The 21,987-nt window shown below is 40.4% G+C and overlaps 1 protein-coding gene across 3 annotated transcripts in view; it reads right to left on the bottom strand.

Annotated features, from left to right (window-relative positions):
* Positions 1 to 21,987, bottom strand: part of TRRAP (transformation/transcription domain associated protein) — a 321,632-nt gene that overhangs the window by 37,385 nt on the left and 262,260 nt on the right. For all 3 annotated transcript variants that reach the window (XM_061599260.1, XM_061599263.1, XM_061599262.1), the window contains 2 exons: positions 16,667 to 16,866; positions 15,337 to 15,598 (listed from right to left, as the gene is read on the bottom strand). In XM_061599260.1, coding sequence (XP_061455244.1) covers positions 15,337 to 15,598; positions 16,667 to 16,866 — 462 coding nt within the window. The remainder of the gene's footprint in view (positions 1 to 15,336; positions 15,599 to 16,666; positions 16,867 to 21,987) is intronic.

The following is a 21,987-nucleotide window of genomic DNA, read 5'->3' as shown; positions in this document are numbered from 1 at the left end:
GCTAAATCAGACCAAAAGCCTACTTAGTCCAGTATTCCATTTCCCACAGCAGCCAGCCAGGCTGGGAAGCTCACAAGCAGATGCCCATGAGAAACCCATTCTTGTCCCCCAGCAACTGGTACTCAAAGGCACACTGGCCTCTGCATCTGGAAGAAGCATATAGCCACCTATTCATGCCTCTGAAACTCATTAAATGCAGGATGTTTTGTTGCACTATTTCTCAAGGGATGCTGACTTGACCTCTTATTGCTTAGAACAGGGCAACATCTATTCATCCTAAGATCAATTAAAGATGCATTATCCCACCAAAGCTGATGCTCAAGAACTTTCTGTTCCGATTCTAGTAGTCAGTGGGACAATTCATATTAATTTTGTAATGTATTTACTGTATAAATCTTGCTAAAAATATTTTTTCCAAGTTATAAGGAAATTAACAAGACTAAAAAAGATTGCTGGCCTTCCTGGCAGCTATTTTTAATTTTATGAACCAGTTCAGCACCTCTTACAACAACTACAAACAGAGTTACATGAATGTGATTATAATTCCAAGTCTACCCTCTAGTGCACAATCTGAGTAAATCACTTGGTGAAAAAAAGAGAAATGCGAAACGGCATTGTTTGCTGCTATTTGGCTCCCTGAAGTACAGAAAAATGTCACCAAAACAGCAAGTTCAATATTCTTGCTAATGATATGCAAATAACTGAAGTAAAAATATTCAGCAGCATTAATAAAAATAAAAGACACCAAGCCATTCATTTTGCCATAGGAATCACTCCAGTTTGCTGAAAAGAAGTGGCACCATTATGGCATTCCATACTGTATTCCCTGCTTAATAATGCAGACAGGAAACCCCTTTGATACCATACCTAACTAAAAACCCAACGCTTATTACCTGGCATTGGTTTAAGTGCTACAGACTGGATCCATTTTTAGAAATTTGAACTTAACTGTAAAATTCCTCTGGAAATTGGAATAACAGACAGGTTGATTAAGATTCTCTTATTGGGCAGAAGGAACAAGAATACCAAAGGATAGGCTGAAAAGGGATAGAGGTTTAATAACCACATGCTATACACTGTAAAACTTAAGGCGTTATTTAGAGTATTTTGATCAACAGAGATAACTAGACATTTTGGTGCTGTTCTCTCCAAAAACGGTGCCCCTGATTATGAAAATAAAAGCCATTATGCAAGTAATTGACAATTTGCTGTTCTATCAAAAAATCTGCTCCATGTGATGCCCCCCCTCACCTTGCCTAATGATACTGACAGCCTTGGCAATTAATCTAAAAGATCTGTAGTAACGTTTTAGTATTTATTGACCAAATATTAATTTAGGACACACTGACCAGATAAAGTTATGGCAAGCTGCCTACCTTTATGGAGAAAGGGGATATGAGATAATACACTAATTGGAAAACCCCAATCTTATGCTTTTCCACATGGTATATTCACATATTACTCCCTACTTCCCTGCAAACTAGTACAAATCATGATAGCTGGAGATCCCTCTTGAAACTCTCAAGTCTCCCTTTGCCAAGAGAAGAGCCCACCATCCTTCCTTCTCAACCTTGGTAGTAACATTTACTTTTATTTTTATTTAACAAAGTTTATCTACTGCTTGATTGTAATAAAACCTCTAAGCAGTTTACAGTATTACAATTATCAATAATACAGTTGAAAACAAGTAATTAAATGATTTAAAGATTATTTATTTATTTATTACATTTATATACCGCCCCATAGCCGAAGCTCTCTGGGCGGTTATTAAAATTAACAGTAAATTAAGAAGAGATTAAAAACACACCAACACCTATGTATCAAAATCTACAAAAATGTTTTAAGCAGGCACTGAAAAGAATACAGCAAAGGCATCTGCGTGGTGCCAATAGGCAGCGAATACCAATATGTAGGCGCTGCCACACTAAAAGACCAGTTTCTTACAAGTGTGGAATGAGTATTATGTGGCACCTGTAACAATGCCAGTTCCACAGATGGAAGTGGTTGAGTGGGTACATGTGGGGTAAGTCTGAATGGCATTTGCTGGAAATTGCAAAAATATTTATAAGATTTTGAATCCATAACGCTTTAGAAACTAAAAAGCTTGGAAAATAACAACTGTAGATGCCATAGAAGAAAAATAACTTATGAGACTTTCAGAAATCGAGCAGTAGTTAGCTTCAAAGGCAAGCAAGGACCAAAGAGCCATTAGCTTAAGAAAAAAGATCCAAAGAACGTAAAGGCAAGACTACCGTCAAGACCAAGAGACTGTACAAACTGGTGATTCATTCTTAGCTATGGACTAAAATGGTAATTAAATTGCCATTAATTCAGGAGCATAGATTCTATTACTGTTGCAAATTAATAAAAAACTTATTTTCTGCAAAATGAATTAAATCCCCAAAACCTCAAAAGGAAAGCCTATTGACCAATCTAATTGCAGCCATTTCCATCCATTCTTCAGCTTTAATTCAAACTCCAAATTTCACAGATTAAAGCAATCGCATCTTGTACTAACCAAAAATGCTAGTTTAATATTGTGACTGTTCATGCTTAATCTTAATTGAAAAATAAAATGTTCCAAATCTGTAAATGATATCAGAAAAGTGTTTATTCTTCTAAAAAGTAGCGGATCTCTTTTGTATCCTGATTGCTTTTAATAATCAGAAGTCGAGGAAAATCTCTTCCATTGTTTAAATGTTACATAGATTTTTTTTAATGCATAGATACTAGAACTTAGTCAAACAGCCCAAAACCTTGCATACAGCATTTGAAGACATGACAAAATAAACACAAATAGATTTTTTAAAAATTAAGAGCAATTTATTCTCAAATTTGGGGAGAAATGGCAAAAATGAAGTTGTACGAACTATTGTACCCAAAGCTGCTTTAACAGAGGGAGTGCAAAGCACCATTTTGCATGCTTTCCTGCCTTCTTTCTACTTGAGGACACCCAATGAAGCTGAATGTTGGAAAATTCAAGACAGATAAAAGAAAGTACTTCACACAGCACAAATTCACTCCCACAGGAGGCAGTGATGGCCATCAACTTGGATGGCTTTAAAAAGACAAATTAATTGAGGATAAGGTTATCAGTGGCTACTAGCCATAATGGCTATGCAGATTCCACCAACGCTGCCTCCGGAAAATTCTGCAAATTACTTGGGAAGATAGGCAGACTAATGTTAGCGTATTGGAAGAAGCAAAGACCACCAGTGTTGAAACAATGATCCTCCAACATCAACTTCGCTGGACTGGCCATGTTGTTCAAATGCCTGATCACCGTCTTCCAAAGCAGCTACTTTACTCCCAACTTAAGGATGGAAAACGGAATATCGGTGGACAGCAAAAGAGGTTTAAAGATGTTCTCAAAGCTAATCTAAAAAAATGTAACATAAGCATTGAGAACTGGGAAGCCTTGGCCCATGAGTGTCCCAGTTGGAGGTCGGCCATTATCAAAGGTGCTATGGACTTTGAAGAAGCACGAGTACAGGGCGAAAGGGACAAACGAGCTAAGCAGAAGGCACATCAAGCAAATCCTCATCGTGACCATCTTCCATCTGGAAACCTATGTCCTCACTGTGGGAGGCTATGTGGATCCAGAAATGGCCTCCACAGCCACTTACAGACCCACTGTTAAAGACCTTACCCTGGAAGACAATCTTACTCGGCCACGACTGATCACTAATGAATGAATGAATTTCTGTGTCCAGAGGCAGTATACATCTGAATATCAGCTTCTGGAAACTGCAGGAGGGGACAGTGCTATTGTGCTCAGGTCTTACTAGCAAGGTTCCCATAGGCATCTGGTTGCCCACTGTGAGAACAGGATGCTGGACTATGAGAATGAGCTGAGGATTTAAAATGAGCTGAGATTAGTGAGAGGTGCCAAAAGCATCCACAGTAAAAGACAGAGAAAAAAAATGATGGTACACCTATACAATGAGGATGGCAAAATGATAACAGATGACAAAGAAAAGGCAGAAGTGCTCACTTCCTATTTTGGCTCAGTCTTCTCCCAAAAGAGGGTCTACGACCCTCCTGGGAAACGTGAAGGGGAAGGACTGAAGCTTGAAATTGATAGACAAATGTATTCATTGGTCAAGTTCAAATCTGCAGGGCCTGATTAATTGTATTTTAGGAGTATTGAACTGACTGAAGAACTCTTGGAACCACTGTCTATTATTTTTGCGACGTCATGGAGGATCGATGACGTGCCAGATGACTGCAGGAGGGCTAATGTTGTCTCTATTTTCAAAAAGGGCAAAAAAGAGGAACCTGGGAACTACAGACCAGTCAGTCTGACATCAATCTCTGCGGAAATTCTGGAGCAGATTGTAAAGCAGTCAATCTGTGCGCACCTTGAAAACAATGCGGTGTTTACTAGAAGGTAACATGGATTTATCAAAAACAAATCCTGACAGACTAATCTTATCTCATTTTTTGATTGGGTAGCCTCCCTGGTAGACTGTGAAGGCTCCACCCCCCTTAGTTCCAAGTACAAATGAAGAAGTGCTATCTGACAATGAGCTGATCTTTGTCCTGCCTGTCAGCCCTGCCTTGTCACCCGTGCCACCACTCACGCCTCTTCCTGAGGAGGAGGAGGAATTGGAGGCTCAACTAGAGGCAGTGTCAGAAGAGGATCTGGTTGAAGCGCCAGCTGATGTGCAGGCCTGAGCAGATAGCACCAGCTTTTCAACCTGTTTGTAGGAATGCTTGTTTGCTCACAGTTCCATTCAGAGAAACCTTCCCCATGCAAATAGAAAGAACACCCCAAGACTATTTAAAAGGTTCCAAGGGGCATGTCTAATTGCTGTGACAATGTCTTTGCTTGAGTAGTCATGCCTAGTAATGCTGTGTAGAGACACAGAATCCTGTATAATCTATAAACTGATCTATGAAACTATATAAACTGAGATTTCACATTAAACATAAGTGAGTTTGAGTCTGAATTCAATGGGGTTAGCCAGAACATGAGGGGAGGGATGGCATAGCAGACTGTGCTGCAACTGATAGGAAAATGAATGTGGAGTTCCAAGAGCACCTTGCCTCTGCAGAGTAGACAGGAAGAGAACAAGTGAAGGGTCTGAAGGGTTCCCTAAAGCAGCGATGGGGGATCCTGTGATCTTCCAGATGTTGCTGGACTCTGGATCCCATCAGCCTCAGACAGCATGGCCAACAGTCAGAGATGATAGAAGATGCAGCCAAGCAACACTGGAGGTCCACAGGTTCTCCACACCTACTATAAAGGATTCACATGACCCTGTCTCTATCTGGACTGAGTGAGAGGAGTAAGCTACCATCCTTCATTTAGCATTTTTGTTTATTTTATTTAACAGAATTTACATATTGCTTGATTGTAGAAAATCTCTAAGCCAGTGGTTCCCAAATGCTGGTCTGTGGACCAACAGTGGTCCATGAACTTTATTCCAGTGATTCTGTTGCATGTCCGCATTAAATATCCATACTGATTTTTAATAGCATTTTATTACTTCTTTTATTTCTTATATTGTATTTTATAGTATTAAAATTTGAATTCTACAGAATGCAAATTTTAATTCAATAAAATACAATATAATAAATAAAAGAAGCAATCAAAATGCAATCAAAAACCATACATCATCTAGCACAATTGCTACAACAGACAGAAAAAACATTAAGTAGTCTGGCAAGACCCTCAGCAATTTTCAAGTGGTTCATGGGGGAAAAAGTTTGGGAACCATCACTCTAAGTGGTTTACAAAAAACATTAAGATAAATAAATAAAATTAGAAACAAGTAAGTAATTTAAGACATTTTAAGAAAACTAAAACAGCAACAGACTAAAAAGATTAAAACACATCAACTTCTGTGTGTCTGGATAGGCTTGCCTTAACAAACTTGTTTTAAGCAGGCACCGAAAAGAAATGAGAAAATAATCCAACTGCTTCCATTTAGTTTATATTCTAAAATATAGTATTTCCCCCCTTTAAATTACTTTGAAAATCATAAACACAAACCCTACAGAGGATTGTATATAAACACACACACACACACAGAGAGTTGTCTGTCTGTCTATCAACTTTTGAATTACCACTGCATCCAGGAAAAACTGCCAGGCATTTCTTAAAATAGAGAAAATGTGTATTTGCATTTGCACGCAGACCCACCCAAAATGATGAGGCAGACACAAGCATATAGGTTAAGAATGGGCAACATTTATTAATGCCAATTAACAAATTAAACTGTAGTGTTTAAGGTGCTGGACTATGACCTGGGAGACCAGGGTTCAAATCCCCACATAACCATGAAGCTCACTGGGTGACCTTGGGCCAGTCACTGCCTCTCAGCCTCATGAAAACCCTATTCATAGGGTCGCCATAAGTCGAAATCAACTTGAAGGCAGTACATACAGATCAATTAAAGCAAATGATAGAAAATGAAAACTGGATTAAGCCAATCCTCGAGATTGAGATCTGCAAAGGGGGCCTGGATAATTTTAAAAGATCAGGGCGGGGCCCTATAAATCTGAGTGCTACGGAACTTAATTCCAGCAGCTCAGATTTTTGAGTGAGGGTTTTCATGGTAAGCGGTATTCAGCAGGGGTTTACCATTGCCTTCCTCTGAGGCTGAGAGGCAGTGACTGGCCCAAGGTCACCCAGTGAGCTTCATGGCTGTGTGCGGATTCGAACCCTGGTTTCCCAGGTCGTAGTCCACCACTTTAACTACTACGCCACATTGGCTCTCATATGTGACATACACAGTACTTTTTTGTGACATTATTCATTGGTACAGAGTACCTGCACCTCTTTTTTTGCTGCCCCCAGAAACAATTGCATGCTGGAGCTCACCACACTTTTATCAACGTAAGAGCACCAGCACTTTCTTTTTTAAACAAAAAAGCAATGGACCTACACAAGAATTCCATAAGACCACTTTTCAAAACCAGTTTACTATGGAGTGTGGGGTTGTTGCTCATGAAATAGAGACTGGTTGCATTTTTCATTGGGATCCTAGCTATAGACTGTGCAATACTTGAAAAAGGCTCAAGTGCTCAAGATATCAGGAACACAAGAAGCTGCCTTGCACTGAGTCAGATCTATTGGTCTATCTAGCTAAGTACTGTCTACACTGACTTCCAGTAGCTCTCCAGGGCAGCCTTTCCCAACCAGTGTGCCTCCAGATGTTGTTGGACCACAATTCCCATCTTTCCTGACCATTGGCAATGCTGGCTGAGGCTAATGGGAGTTGTGGTCCAACAACATCTGGAGGCACACTGGTTGGGAAAGGCTGCTCCAAGGTTTCAGGCAGGGTTCTCTCCCAGCCCTACCTGGAGATTGAATCTGGGACCTTCTGCATGCAAACCTACCACTGTTCTCTTCCATTCAGATTCCCTTCTCTGGGTATCCTCCTCTTTCTGAGGGACAGGTGGTAACTGGGTTAGAGCATTTTCCATGGTGGCACCCCATATTTGGAACATCCTTCACAGATATATCTACCTGAAATATCCTTCCACGATATGCCTACACTTTCATCTTTTAGGTTTCAAGTGAAAACTATTTTACTTTTCATATGCTTTGAATAAAAAGATATTAAGATCCCCTACTAACAATGTTGTTGTTTTGATGGTATTGCTCATTATGGTCAAGTACTTTCATTGGAATAATTCTTATTATTATAACTTAAAAAAAACTTTGTATTGTAAGTCATCTTGAACATATTTGATGGAAAAATGGAATAAAAATACTTTAAATACCCCTACCCTCTTAGAACTGGCCATTCCACTTGCATGTGAGGCACAGGTGAGACAGACAGCACAGCCCCCTGCATTGGCTCAGTTATGACCAACTCCTATTTGACTCTACTTCCTTTAGCAGCCATTTCACCTGGCTACATTGGAGGGAGAGGGGAAATAGCAAGGACTCTTCCATCAGCTCAGCTGAACCCAGCTGCTTGGCTGTTTCCCCTCCCAGAACTGCCTTCTACACGACCATTCCAACTCGTCATGGTGTAACAAGTATAGAGGGTCTTGAATTTGCTTATCACTATCTTCCTGCCCTGTTTCTTTATTGTTTTCCATAAGAATGAAATAAAAATTATTTCAAAATGAAAATTGTCCCGGAATGCTTTGGCAGAAAGGCAGTATTGGGGTAAATGGATACAGTGAATAAAAATAAATTTTTCAGTACCAGGGCTGATTCTGAGTCCCACAACTTAAAATGTAACTTAAATAAAGATTTCAAACATAAAAGGCTGTATTCAACTAAGTCCTACTCATAGCAGACCCGCTGAAATTAATGAACCTATGGTAGTCTTTTAGTAACTTTAATGGATCTACTCTGAGTAGGAGTAGCATTGCATACCACCTACTGATTTCAAACACAGCTTACTTTACACATTTAAGTTTACTTCCATTTTTATGAACAATTCAGATTTTGTTTAGGAAATACACACATTTTACTATCCTAGTAGAAAGGGAAATAAAAGAAAAAGTATTTTTGTTTGAAAAGTTCTATAAGTACTATAGTTCTCAAAGGCAGATGGAGCTACAAGAAGACATGAATAATATGCTCCCAATTTCCATTTTACAAACCTATTGCTGATTATCTCATGTCTGCATTCTTCTCCTCCTCTTTAAGAACATAAGAACATAAGAAGAGCCTGCTGGATCAGGCCAGTGGCCCATCTAGTCCAGCATCCTGTTCTCAGTGGCCAACCAGGTGCCTGGGGGAAGCCTGCAAGTAGGACCCAAGTGCAAGAACACTCTCCCCTCCTGAGGCTTCTTGCAACTGGTTTTCAGAAGCATGCTGCCTCTGACTAGGCTGGCAGAGCACAGCCATCATGGCTAGTAGCCATTGATAGCCCTGTCCTCCATGAATTTGTCTAATCTTCTTTTAAAGCCATCCAAGCTGGTGGCCATTACTGCATCTTGTGGGAGCAAATTCCATAGTTTAACTATGCACTGAGTAAAGAAGTACTTCCTTTTGTCTGTCCTGAATCTTCCAACATTCAGCTTCTTTGAATGTCCACGAGTTCTAGTATTATGAGAGAGAGAGAAGAACTTTTCTCTATCCACTTTCTCAATGCCATGCATAATTTTATACAATTCTATCATGTCTCCTCTGACCCGCCTTTTCTCTAAACTAAAAAGCCCCAAATGCTGCAACCTTTCCTCATAAGGGAGTTGCTCCATCCCCTTGATCATTCTGGTTGCCCTCTTCTGGACCTTTTCCAACTCTATAATATCCTTTTGGAGATGAGGCGACCAGAACTGTACACAGTATTCCAAATGCCGCCGCACCATAGATTTATACAATGGCATTATGATATTGGCTGTTTTATTTTCAGTACCTTTCCTAATTATCCCTAGCATGGAATCTGCCTTTTTCACAGCTGCCGCACACTGGGTCGACATTTTCATCGTGCTGTCCACTACAACCCCGAGGTCTCTCTCCTGGTCGGTCACCGCCAGTTCAGACCCCATGAGCGTATATGTGAAATTCAGATTTTTTGCTGCAATATGCATAATTTTACACTTGTTTATATTGAATTGCATTTGCCATTTTTCACCCATTCACTCAGTTTGGAGAGGTCTTTTTGGAGCTCTTCGCAATCCCTTTTTGTTTTAACAACCCTGAACAATTTAGTGTCGTCAGCAAACTTGGCCACTTCACTGCTCACTCCTAATTCTAGGTCATTAATGAACAAGTTGAAAAGTACAGGTCCCAATACCGATCCTTGAGGGACTCCACTTTCTACAGCCCTCCATTGGGAGAACTGTCCGTTTATTCCTACTCTCTGCTTTCTGCTTCTTAACCAATTCCTTATCCACAAGAGGACCTCTCCTCTTATTCCATGACTGCTAAGCTTCCTCAGAAGTCTTTGGTCTTTCCCCTTCCAGCCCCATAAAAACGTTAACTTATAGGTCTCCAGGATTTGGGGAATGAGGGTATAAATGTTCTATCATATTCTTGCACTGTGAAAGTTAGCCTCTCGACTGTCAGTAAGGGAGGGTGCTAGAAATTAAGAAACTACTCTGCCTGCTGCCTCTTTCACCGGGTATGGGGATCAAAGCAGTCAGTTCTGGGATTTAACTGGATTTATGCTGCAGCCCTGAGCATGCTTACTCAGATGTAACATGTGCTCAGGATTTCACTGTTATGCAGAGCAAGGAATGCCCAGATTCCAGCTTTCAGAATTAGCCTCCAGCACTTCCCTTTCATAAAACACACCACATGCAAGGACAAGGACCAGATACTAAAATAGTAAAGAACAGGTGCTCCTCAGAAATCATAGTTTTAATGCAATACTGATCCATAAATAATGGAAAGGGAGGCTGGTTAATAGAAAATGAATAGTAACAGCAAAATTCTTCCCAAATGATCCCCTTAAAACGGCAATTATAGCAATTGATTTAAATTATCCAGTGAAAATGGGGAAGGGGGGAGAAACCAAGTAATTTCATGAATAACAGATACCTCAAAGCTTAGATTGGGCAGATGCTACTAATCTGTGGAAAATAAACATATAACTTTTCCAACAGGTACACTTGAAGAGTCTATCATTGTGCATTTTAACCTGGACTACTTTGAGGATGTTTTCTTATCTAGCTGGTTCCATATACATTTTTTTCTACTCATTTAATTCATTAGGTCTTTTGTTGAATTAAATGCCACAAAAGTATTCTTAACATAATTTCATTACATTTATAACATATAGGAAATTACCCAATTGCCAAAGCTTTCACTCACTCATTAGGTTAATTTTCCCTAAATACTCATATACGTCTCCAAAGCAGAAAGGGCAAGAGATAATTGGCTGGGTTCAGACATAACAGAAAACCACTGTATGCCACTACAATAATGAATAGCAGCTAACATTAGACCTCCATGTTCTCTCCCTTCTACTCTTTTGTATCAACAAGGATTTCAAAAGCTTTCACTTCCACTTTCAAGCAAACCACAGTTCCCTGTGATGTCCACACTTGAGGAACTGTCTGGAATCTGTTTGATCTTTGATTGTTCTTATTAACTGTAGTTTAAACAAACTACAATACCCCAAGTTTGGATGTCACGGGGAACTGTGGTTAGTTTAAAATAGAAACACCTTTCAAACCCAGTGTTGATATGAAAGTGGAAGAGATGAAAGGAGGTGTCGCCATAAGACTGGTTCCATGGCAAATGTTTTACTCAAAAAAACAAACCAACCCAGGCAAGGGTGAAATAAGGTATTAACTGAGACTTCAACAACAGAAAGACAGTGGATACTTTACCCTGATTCTTCATCTAAGGACAGAAAACTAATGACCCCTGAAAGCCTATCTGATCCTGGTTTGAATGGACTGGGAGTGTCATCTCCTGGGCCTCCTGTTTATTCCCACATTTACAGCTGGCAAATTACTGAAGGGCCTGTCACTTCCTGAAACAAGGCCTTGCAGAGCTGGTCTGGACCTGAGCATTCCTTGCTCTCTGGTATTACTCTTATTTCACCCTGCTGAGCCACTTTCCTCCTCTTCCTCCTGTCCCCTGGCAGTGACTTAGGGCTTGGCCCTGTTAGGCCCCACCTGCCCAGTTAATTGTCTAGTCTTGTCTTAATTAGCAATCCTTTCCCTTTTGCTTCCTCTACTTGCTGAATCCTTTGTCCTACAGGGCTTGCCATGGCCTGATAGCTATTGGCTGACGGGCGTGGCCTGAGAACTGCTGAGGGCAACAAGCAGCAGCTGTGTGTGCTGGGACTCTCATTCTGCTTCCTGACTCCTAACAGAGCAGAGCACAGGGAGCTGTCTCAGTTGGTCTACAGGTGAGGGCATATAAGCAAGCCAGCTTTCAGAGAGTGAGCGAACAGGGAGGGCAAACAGGAGTTTGACAAAAGAGTTCGGCAGGGGAGGTCCCTAAAAAAAACCCCAAACAAATTACTAATTCTCCTTGTACAGCACACCACATACCAGTAGGACTCTCAAGTTTACCCTGAAGTAGGATAGGACAAAGCACAGGCCACTCCAAAACAAGTAGTTAGAAAGAAACATAAGGTAGAAGAGAGAATAAATGGGAAGGATGCTCCAGTGGTTGTGACCTGCAAGGTGTGTGCCATGTTTGTTTTCTTGCAGGAGAACAACATGGCGTACACCTGCAACAAATGCAAGCTTGTGGCACTGTTGGAAGAAAACGTGAGAGGCCTGGAATGGCGGGTGGCCACACTGAGGACTATAAGAGAAGATGAAGAGTTCTTAGACAGAACATTGGAACAACAGCAGCAAAGAGAAGTGGAGGTGGAAGAGCAACAGCAAGTGGTAGCAGAAGAGGAGACTGCTTTGGAGAGGAACAATGAAGTGGAGGAAACTCCGTGGGAAAGGGTGACAGTTAGGAGCAGAAGAGCTAGAAGACACCCTTCACCAGTGGAGCTATGGAACTGCTTTCAACCACTCGAGGATGAGACTGGAGGACAGCCTGTGGTGGAAGAATTACAGGAGACCAAGTGCGACAACGAGCAAGAGGCTGAAGCTCAATCAAGCAGGGACAATGAAACCACGTCCCACAACAAGAAGAGAAGAGTACTAGTAGTGGGAGGCTCCCTACTGCGAGGGATTGAAACTTAAGTATGCCGAGAAGATCCGTGGACTCGCCAGGTATGCTGTCTACCAGGAGGATGGATTAGAGATGTGACAGAAGGGTTGCCATCACTCATCAAGCCACCAACAGGTATCCCTTTCTCCTCATCCATGTGGGAACAAATGATACTGCCAAACGGAGCTATGAAGAAATCACATCAGACTATGAAGCTCTGGGAAGGAAACTCAAGAACCTTGGGGCCCAGATAGGTTTTTCATCCATCCTTCCAGTACTTAGAAGAGGAGTAGAAAGGGAAAGGAAAATACTCCGTGTGAATGAATGGCTACAAAGGTGGTGCTGAAGTGAGAGATTTGGATTCTGGGATCATGGGCTATGCTTCCTGGAAGACGGACTGCTGGCAAGTGATGGGTTGCATCTCACAAGGACTGGGAGAAATGTGTTTGGCCACAGCATGGAAAAGTTCATCAGGAGGGCTTTAAATGGAATCCTAAGGGGGAGGGAGACGTAAACTTGGCGGTAACGACTGATGAAGGCTTGTGCACAGTAACGGGAACAGAGAGATCGGCTCTAATAGGGCCCAGTAACAGTCCTCAGAAAAATGTAGTAAGGAAGCCAAGCCATAAATCACATGGTCTTCGATGTCTCTATACTAATGCACAGAGCATGGGAAACAAGCAGGACGAACTTGAACAGGAGGGCAATTACGACTTGATCGGTATAACTGAAACTTGGTGGGATGACTCCCATGACAGGAATACAGCAACTGAACGATATAACTTGTTCAAAAAGTCCTATCCTGGACTTGATCCTAACCAATAGAGATGATTTGGAGGATGAAGTGGCAGTTACTGGAACTCTGGGGGAAAGTGACCACACCATACTTGAATTCTTGATTTTAACAGAAGCAAAAGCTGAGAATAGCCATATGCACACCCTGGACTTCAGGAAAGCTGATTTTAATAAACTCAGAACAATTGTAAGTATGGTTCCATGGCAAGCCACCCTAATAAGAAAAGGAGTTTCTAAAAAAGGAAATTCTAAAAGCACAATGGTAAGCAATTCCAACAAGGAAAAAAGGGGGGGAAACAGCAGAAGAAGCCAACATGGCTTCACAAAAAGCTTAGAGATGACCTGAAAACAAAAAAGGACACATACAGGAAGTGGAAAGAAGGCCTGGCCACAAAGGAAGAGTACAGGCAGGTACTGCTGAACCACTGTCTATTATCTTTGCGAAATCATGGAGGACTGGTGAAGTGCCAGATGACTGGAGGAGAGCTAATGTTGTCCCTATCTTCAAAAAGGACAAGAAGGAGGAACCGGGGAACTACAGATCAGTCAGCCTAACATCAATCCCTGGAAAAACTCTGGAGCAGTTTATAAAGCAGTTAATCTGTAAACACCTTGAAAGCAATGCAGTGATTATTAGGAGCCAACATGGATTTATGAAGAACAAATCTTGCCAAACTAACCTTATCTCATTTTTTGATTGGGTAACCTCCCTTGCAGACTGTGGGAATGCTGTGGACATAATATACCTCGACTTCAGCAAAGCTTTTGACAAAGTGCCCCATGATATTCTAATTAGCAAGCTAACTAAATGTGGGCTGGATGTAACAACTATCAGGTGGATCCACAGTTGGTTCCACAATCGTACTCAAAGAGTGCTTATCAATGGTTCCTTCTCAAACTGGGCGAAAGTAACGAGTGGGGTACCACAGGGCTCGGTCCTGGGCCCAATGCTCTTCAACATTTTTATTAACAACTTGGATGAGGAGGTACAGAGCATGCTTATCACATTTGCAGATGATACAAAATTGGGGGGCATAGCTAATACCACGGAAGACAGAAACAAAATTCAAAGGAACCTTGATAGGCTGGAGCATTGGGCTGAAAACAACAGAATGAAATTCAACAGGAATAAATGCAAAGTTCTACACTTAGGAAAAAGAAACCAAATGCACAGTTATAAGATGGGGGATACTTGGCTCAGCAATGCGACATGTGAGAAGGATCTTGGAATTGTCGCTGATCACAAGCTGAATATGAGCCAACAGTGTGATGTGGCTGCAAATGCTATATTAGGCTGCATTAACAGAAGTATAGCTTCCAAATCGCGTGAAGTACTAGTTCCCCTCTATTCAGCACTGGTTAGGCCTCATCTTGAATACTGCGTCCAGTTCTGGTCTCTGCACTTCAAGAAGGATGCAGACAAAGTGGAACAGGTTCAGAGGAGGGCAACAAGGATGATCAGGGGACTGGAAACAAAGCCCTGTGAGGAGAGACTGAAAGAACTGGGCATGTTTAGCCTGGAGAAGACTGAGGGGAGATATGATAGCACTCTTCAAGTACATGAAAGGTTGTCACAAAGAGGAGAGCTGGGATCTCTTCTCGATCGTCCCAGACTGCAGGACACGGAAGAATGGACTCAAGTTGCAGGAAGCCAGATTTCGACTGGACATCAGAAAAAACTTCCTAACTGTTAGAGCCATACGACAATGGAATCAATTACCTAGAGAGGTAGTGGGCTGTCCGACACTGGAGGCATTCAAGAGGCAGCTGGACAGCCATCTGCTTTGTTTATTTAGAAGAAAAGCCACAAAAATTGTTTTCTTAGAGCAGTAGGAAGCTTCTTTATATCTGATAGGAAATCTGGGTAGAAAAAGGAGTATGTCTGCACTCTCTACCATCCCAAATGAGCCCACCCCTGGTGGCCAGAGCACAAAACACTGTGTCTGGACCACGACATATAGGATGAGAAGTTAATTAGAAATTGTATAAAAATGGCATACCTGTTGTGAACTGCCCTTTCAGTTTCTGAAAGACAGGGTCTTGAGCCGTCGCCTGGGCTCTTCTGGCTAGTGACTCCGAAGCAGCACTGGAAAACATGGTGGAGACATTGGAGACGTTCTCCAGGCCTACGCCAAAGGTGCTGACCAACTTCTTAACAAAATTCAGCGTATGCGGGGTGATTTTGGCATCTGAAACCGCTCCACTCTTTTCAAAGGCAACGGAATAGCACTTTGCGAGGCCCTGTTGAAGCTGTCGAAGGACCTATTTAACAAGATTTATATAATGACTGATGGTAGAAACCTCTAACCAGGTTTTGTAAAATGCCGTAACACACACACACAAAACCCCCAGCATACCTTTCAAATGGAAATCATGAACTAAGCATGCAACACTGTATGGCAATATTCTGAGACTGAGTTGCATAAACCAGCATTGAGAACTTTGCTCCCCCTCTCCCAGTCAGTTCTCCTTTTCTGTCATGTATTTTAGATTGGAAGTCTGAGGTTAGGGACTGCCTTGTTCTTGTTTTTTGAAAATCTATCCATCTGTAAAAACACTTCAGAAGTCTTTTTTGGCTAAATATAAAAATGTTTTAATAAATAAATTTGTACACAGCTGCAATTCCTAGCTTTCCAGCCAGACATCTGAATGCACACTTCTCTGTATATGGCCAACTTTCCTGCACTGTTCTTAGCTTGATGGAGTCTGGAGTCCAAACAGCTATTTTAGACATATTTATTTCTGAAATGTTATATATCCTGCCCTTCGGTGGCATAAATCTTAACCAATACTATATCAGGCTGTAAACACCTTTGAAAAGTTTGTTTTACCTGCAAAGCAGTATATATATGCTTAAACACAAAGCAAGGTGGGAAGATGGTGATGGTGGGTTGTGTGTATGGGCTGGGCGAGGGGCTACAGTACCAAGTCACAGCAGCTGCAGGCTCCACTGAATGTGTCTTCAAGGTATAAGCATTTGAAAAAATCTCTGGCATGAGAAAAACCTCAATATTTGGGTAGATACCCTTGCCTTTAACACTTGAAATGTGTATTTTTAGGACCTACCCTATACTTGTGATTGTAACCTGTTCTAAACTGTTTTTAAGGTTGTATTTTAAATTACTGTGACCTACCCAAGGATCTTAGGATATAGGGCAGATAATAAATATATATATTGATGATGATAATAATAATAAGAATAACATAATTAAATAATAATATAATTAAGAATAATAATAATTAAATGATAATGACAATAATAATGCCAATAATGAAGATGAAGGGGTGGTAAACACATTTTTAAAATGCCAGCATTAAATTGAATTTTACCTCCTCATGCCAATTTTCTCTAAACCAGACCATCTGATCCACAATCCCTTCCAGAGAGGAGAGGAGAGTTGGATGCAATTCCCGCTGCATGTGCATGATTCGGCTGCAACGCCACATTGGGGCTGTAGCTCTGATTGGCCCAGGGTCTGAAGCCGAATGAGACTGGTTCCCGACTGAACTTGGCTGTTGCTGTCCAGAATCTGACAGGGGAGGAAAAATTCCCAGTAAACATCATCAGTACTACAAAGTATTCCAGAGCCTTAAAAATTTCACTGAAAATTAGAAAAGGAATTGCAATCCTGCTACATCAACAGGCACATTGTTAATACAAAACGTTTACATGCATTTTTGCTACAAAGAAGTATTTCTCGTTTCTACTTCAATAAAGTTGACAAAAACATTTCATAGAAGACCCACACTGGAAAACGTAACTAACTTTATGATCCTCTGCTTCCGTCCTCCACCTGCTTGATTTTTACAATAAGACTGGTAGGCCATGAACTGCTAAAACATCTTTCCAGAAAGTAGCCTTTTGGTTCATTAAACTCCACAACATGTCTAGGCTCCAAAGCCACCATTAACTGCAAGGAAACATGTATTTCCCTGAAGATCTGTAATATCACAATGGGTTGTGATTCAACTAAGTCCTCCTTAGAGTACACCTGTTAAAATTAATGGACCTAAATTAGTCATGCCCATTAACTTCAATGGGTTTACTTTGAATAGGACTAGTGTTAAATACTACTCAATCTGTTTTAAACAACAGATAGTTTTCTCGTCCATCCTTCTGGTACTGGGAAGAGAAGTGGAAACGGAAAGAAAAATACTTCGAGTGAATGAATGGCTACGAAGGTGATTTTAATGTGAGATATTTGGATTCTGGGACCACGGGCTACGCTTCCTGGAAGATGGGCTGCTGGCAAGTGATGGGTTGCACCTCACAAGGACTGGGAAGAATGTGTTTGGCCACAGCATGGAGAAATTCATCAGAGCTTTAAACTTGACGGTAATGACTAACAAAGGCTTGTGCATAGTAAGAGGAACTGAGGGAATGACTCTAATGGGGCCCAGTAATAGTCTTCATAAAAATGTAGGAAGGAAGCCGGGCCATAAATCACATGGTCTTCAATGTCTGTATACTTATGCCCAGAGTATGGGAAACAGGACGAGCTTGAATTCTTAATACAGGAGAGTAAATACGGCTTGATAGGTATAACTGAAACTTGGTGGGATGATTCCCATGACTGGAATACAGGGATTGAAGGATATAACTTGTTCAAAGGAACAGAAGGGATAAAAAGGGAGGTTGAGTCGCACTATATGTTAAAATATATATATATCCCTTCACAGAAATACAGGAGTATGAGCTTGGTAGCTCCTACAAGATTATTTAGATTAAAATAAATGGGGCAAGGGATATAAGGAACATGGTGGTTGGAGTCTACTACTGACCACCCAATCAAAGTGAAGACGAGGAAGAAATTTTGCAAATTGCCTATGTTTCGAGGAGGCATGATGTAGCAGTAATGGGGGAATTCAATTACCCTGATACCTGATGAGAGACAAATACTGCCAAATACGGTCCCTCCAAGAAATCCCTGACTTGTGTTTCTAGATAACTTTCTCCTACAGAAAGTGGAGAAAGCAACCAGAGGATTGGCTATCCTTGACTTGATTCTAACCATCAGAGATGACTTGGTGGATGAAGTGGCAGTTACGGGAACCCTGGGGGAAAGTGACCATGCTATACTAAAGTTCTTGATTTTAGTGACTTCCGGGAAGGGTGACTTAGCCTGTGCCTGCTTTTGAGACGGGCTCCTGCCTCAAAAGAAGCTTATTCAGATATATCAGTCAGTTTTTTCTTTTTTTTTTGACTGATTAAACTTCTCCCGGGTAGGGAGAAACGAAGAGATTAACCTCAAAGCCTATTTTTGTTGGGACGACCAGATCTCATTAATTTATGGGACGAGGTCCAGCCGACGAAGGTGGGACGGATTTTCAACAGCAAGCTCTATCTGTTAAAGCGAACGTTCATCTTATCTTCTAAGAGAGAACGCACTAACAGGCAAGCACCCTTCTTTCTATATTTTTCTTTTACTTGACTTAAATTGTTGCTGTTTAAAAGAGATTTGCCAGATTGATCGGTTTTTGACATCTCACTGGGGAGCCGTAACTTCTCTCTGCTACGCACTAATTAATAGCTTATCTCTGTTTTTGTTGCAAAAAGCTGCCCTGGATTTGCATTCTAAAGATACACACAGAAGAGGGATTTCTATTCCAGATTTTTATTTTGAAAAATATTATACTGTTTTGAGACTACTCTCTTTTTGGTCTATTTTATTTTGACGAATCTGTTTCTTGACGATTGCCATTAATTGTTTCGATCCTGGGAACTGCATTTTGTTTACTTAACTATTGGAGAGATAAGGCTGTCTGCTCTGTTTATACTGTGATGTCATCAAGTCTGGAGTATTAACCCAATTGTTGCTGAAATAAGAAGTGGTTTTCCTATATTTTTCTTTTAAAATGGCAATTAAGAAAGTGGCTGAGAATCTGGAAATAACTATGTTTCAGAAAATAATGGATGAGATTGAGATAACGAAAATTGAATTGAGTAAAATGAAGCAGGAGATTAAAGATATAAGGGTCCCTGTGAGAGAGGTGACCCTGGAAGGGGTCCCTGTGAGAGAGGAGACCCCGGAGATTGGAACAGGGGTCCCTGTGAGAGAGGAGACCCTGGAGACTGGAATAGGGGTCCCTGTGAGAGAGGAGATCCCGGAGATTGGAACAAACGTGGAACAGGAACAAGATTTGGAGTCTATGGACTTTAGAAATAAAATCTATTGTTTGGAACTCAATGTTATCTCTGAAGAAATTAATGAAGATTCTAGAGATAAAGTTATCAATGGCATGGATTATCTTCTGGACTGGAATGATGTGATGGAGCCCAATATAGAGAAAATCTATGGAATTAACTGCAGCCATGTGACAATGGAAAAACTTTTAAGAGATGACCCAGTGTACTTTGAAAAAAAGAACAGAGATATGATTTTACAGCAGTATTTCAGCAACCTATTCAGAATGGATGGCAAGAAAATATTTGGGATAGAGGTAATTCCCATTAGACTCTTACTATATGACTATGGCTTTGACAGCAAGATTATTATGGAATACTGATAATGGAAGATTGGATATTGAAATTACTGGACTTAACAAGACTACTGAAGATGGAAGATGGAAAATGGAACTAATAGAGATAATAGAACAATGGCTACTGAAATTACTGAACCTAACAGATTCTGATGTGATGGATTAATTGAAATGTTTATTTTGACTATGGTAATGACAATAAGATTATCATAATTAGTAATGAGATGGATTAATCGATATGCTTATCTGGAAAAAAAAATTGATAGATATATTTCTTAAAGAATTGAAATCTCTCTTTGACTTTTTGTGGAAAGAATAAAGTAATGTTTATGAGATTTGATGATTAAGTAAGATAACTACTGGAGGAAAGTGATTTTATAATATGACTTAAGAGACAGGATTGCTATATATTATAGACTTATAACTGATTTGATCTTTGACAAATGGGAAGTCAATATTTTACTCTTTATTTTTTATTTTTGTTTTGTTTTTTTTTTTTTTTTCTTCTTTTTTTCTTTTTGTTTAACTATTTTTGATTTTGTTTTTTGTCTTTGAATGTTTTATGATTTTGTCTTGTATGTTTTACGAAAATTTGAATAAAAATTATTGAAAAAAAAAAAAAAAATAAAGTTCTTGATTTTAAAGGAAGAAAAATCTGAGAGCAGACATATACGTACTTCAGGAAAGCCAATTTTAATAAACTCAGAACAATGATAAGTAAGGTTCTGTGGCAAGCGACCCTAATGATAAAAGTAGTCCAAGATGGGTGGGAGTTTCTAAAAGAGAAAATTCTAAAAGCACAATGGTAAACAATTTCATCAAGAAAAAAAGGCGAAAACAGCAGAAGAAGCCAATGTGGCTTCACAGAAAGCTTAGAGATGACCTGAAAACAAAAAAGGACACATACAGGAAGTGGAACAAAGGCCAGGCCACAAAGGAAGAGTACAGGCAGGTATCACGGAATTGCAGGGATGATGTCAGGAAGGCTAAAGCTGAGATTGAGCTGAGGTTAGCAAGAGATGCCATAAGCAACAAAAAAGCTTTCTTCATGTACATCCACAGTAAAAGATAGAGAAAATAAATTTTGGTACAGTTACTCAATGAGGATGGCAAATTATAACAGATGACAAAAAAAGGCAGAAGTGATCAATTCCTACTTTGACTCAGACTTCTAAAAGAGGGTCTATGACCCTCCTGGGATAAGTGAAGGGACAGGATTGCAGCTTCAGATTGATAGATAAATGGTCAAAGAACACCTAATTAGTTTGAACAAGTTCAAATCTTGAACTGCATCCTAGAGAATTGAAGGAACTGGCTGAAGAACTCTCAGAACCACTGTCGATTATCTTGAAAACAATGCAGTGATTACTAGAAACCAACATGGATTTATCAAGAACAAATCCTGCCAGACTAATCTTATCTCATTTTTTGATCGGCTAACCTCCCTGGACTAATGATGGAGCTGGGTCAAAGCCAAAAGGAAGCCCAGAGGCTGATGTGCACAGATGCAAAAGGAGTCTAGAGTTGTATGATGCACACAATAGGAACATGGAATGTGAAAAGCATGAACCAGGGAAAGTTAGAAATTATCAAGCAAGAAATGGAATGTATCAACTTTACAATAGCTGGAGTGAGTGAATTCAAATGGACGGGAATGGGACACTTTCAATCAGGCAACTACAAAATATTTTATGCAGGAAATGAGAAATCAAGAAGAAATGGGGCTGCTTTAATAGTGAGAAGTGATGTAGCAATTGGAATTAGGAGCTACAACGCAAGGTCTGAGCAAGTTATATCAATGAGATTAAACGGGAAACCTATTAACATAACCATCATCCAAGTCTACGTTCCAACGACAAACACAGAAGAAGAGGAATTGGAGAGATTTTATACAGAAGCACAGGAAGAAATTGGTCACACACCAAAACAAGATGTTCTGATAATCATGGGGGACTGGAATGCAAAAGTAGGGAACAGAGAAGAACTAGGAACTGTGGGGAAATGGGGTTTAGGAGACAGAAATGAAGCAGGAGAAAAACGTATTGAATTCTGTGAAGCCAATAATGTGTTTCTTGCAAACACATTTTTTTGGCCAACCGAAAGGACGACTGTACATGCAGACATCACAAAATGGACAATATAGGAATCAAATCGATTATATAATTGGAAGC

Source organism: Rhineura floridana, chromosome 17 (genome assembly GCF_030035675.1).
Source record: "Rhineura floridana isolate rRhiFlo1 chromosome 17, rRhiFlo1.hap2, whole genome shotgun sequence".
Lineage (NCBI taxonomy): Eukaryota > Metazoa > Chordata > Lepidosauria > Squamata > Rhineuridae > Rhineura > Rhineura floridana.
The sequence above is the reverse complement of the archived record's forward strand: the minus strand, read 5'-3'. Positions and strand labels throughout refer to the sequence as shown.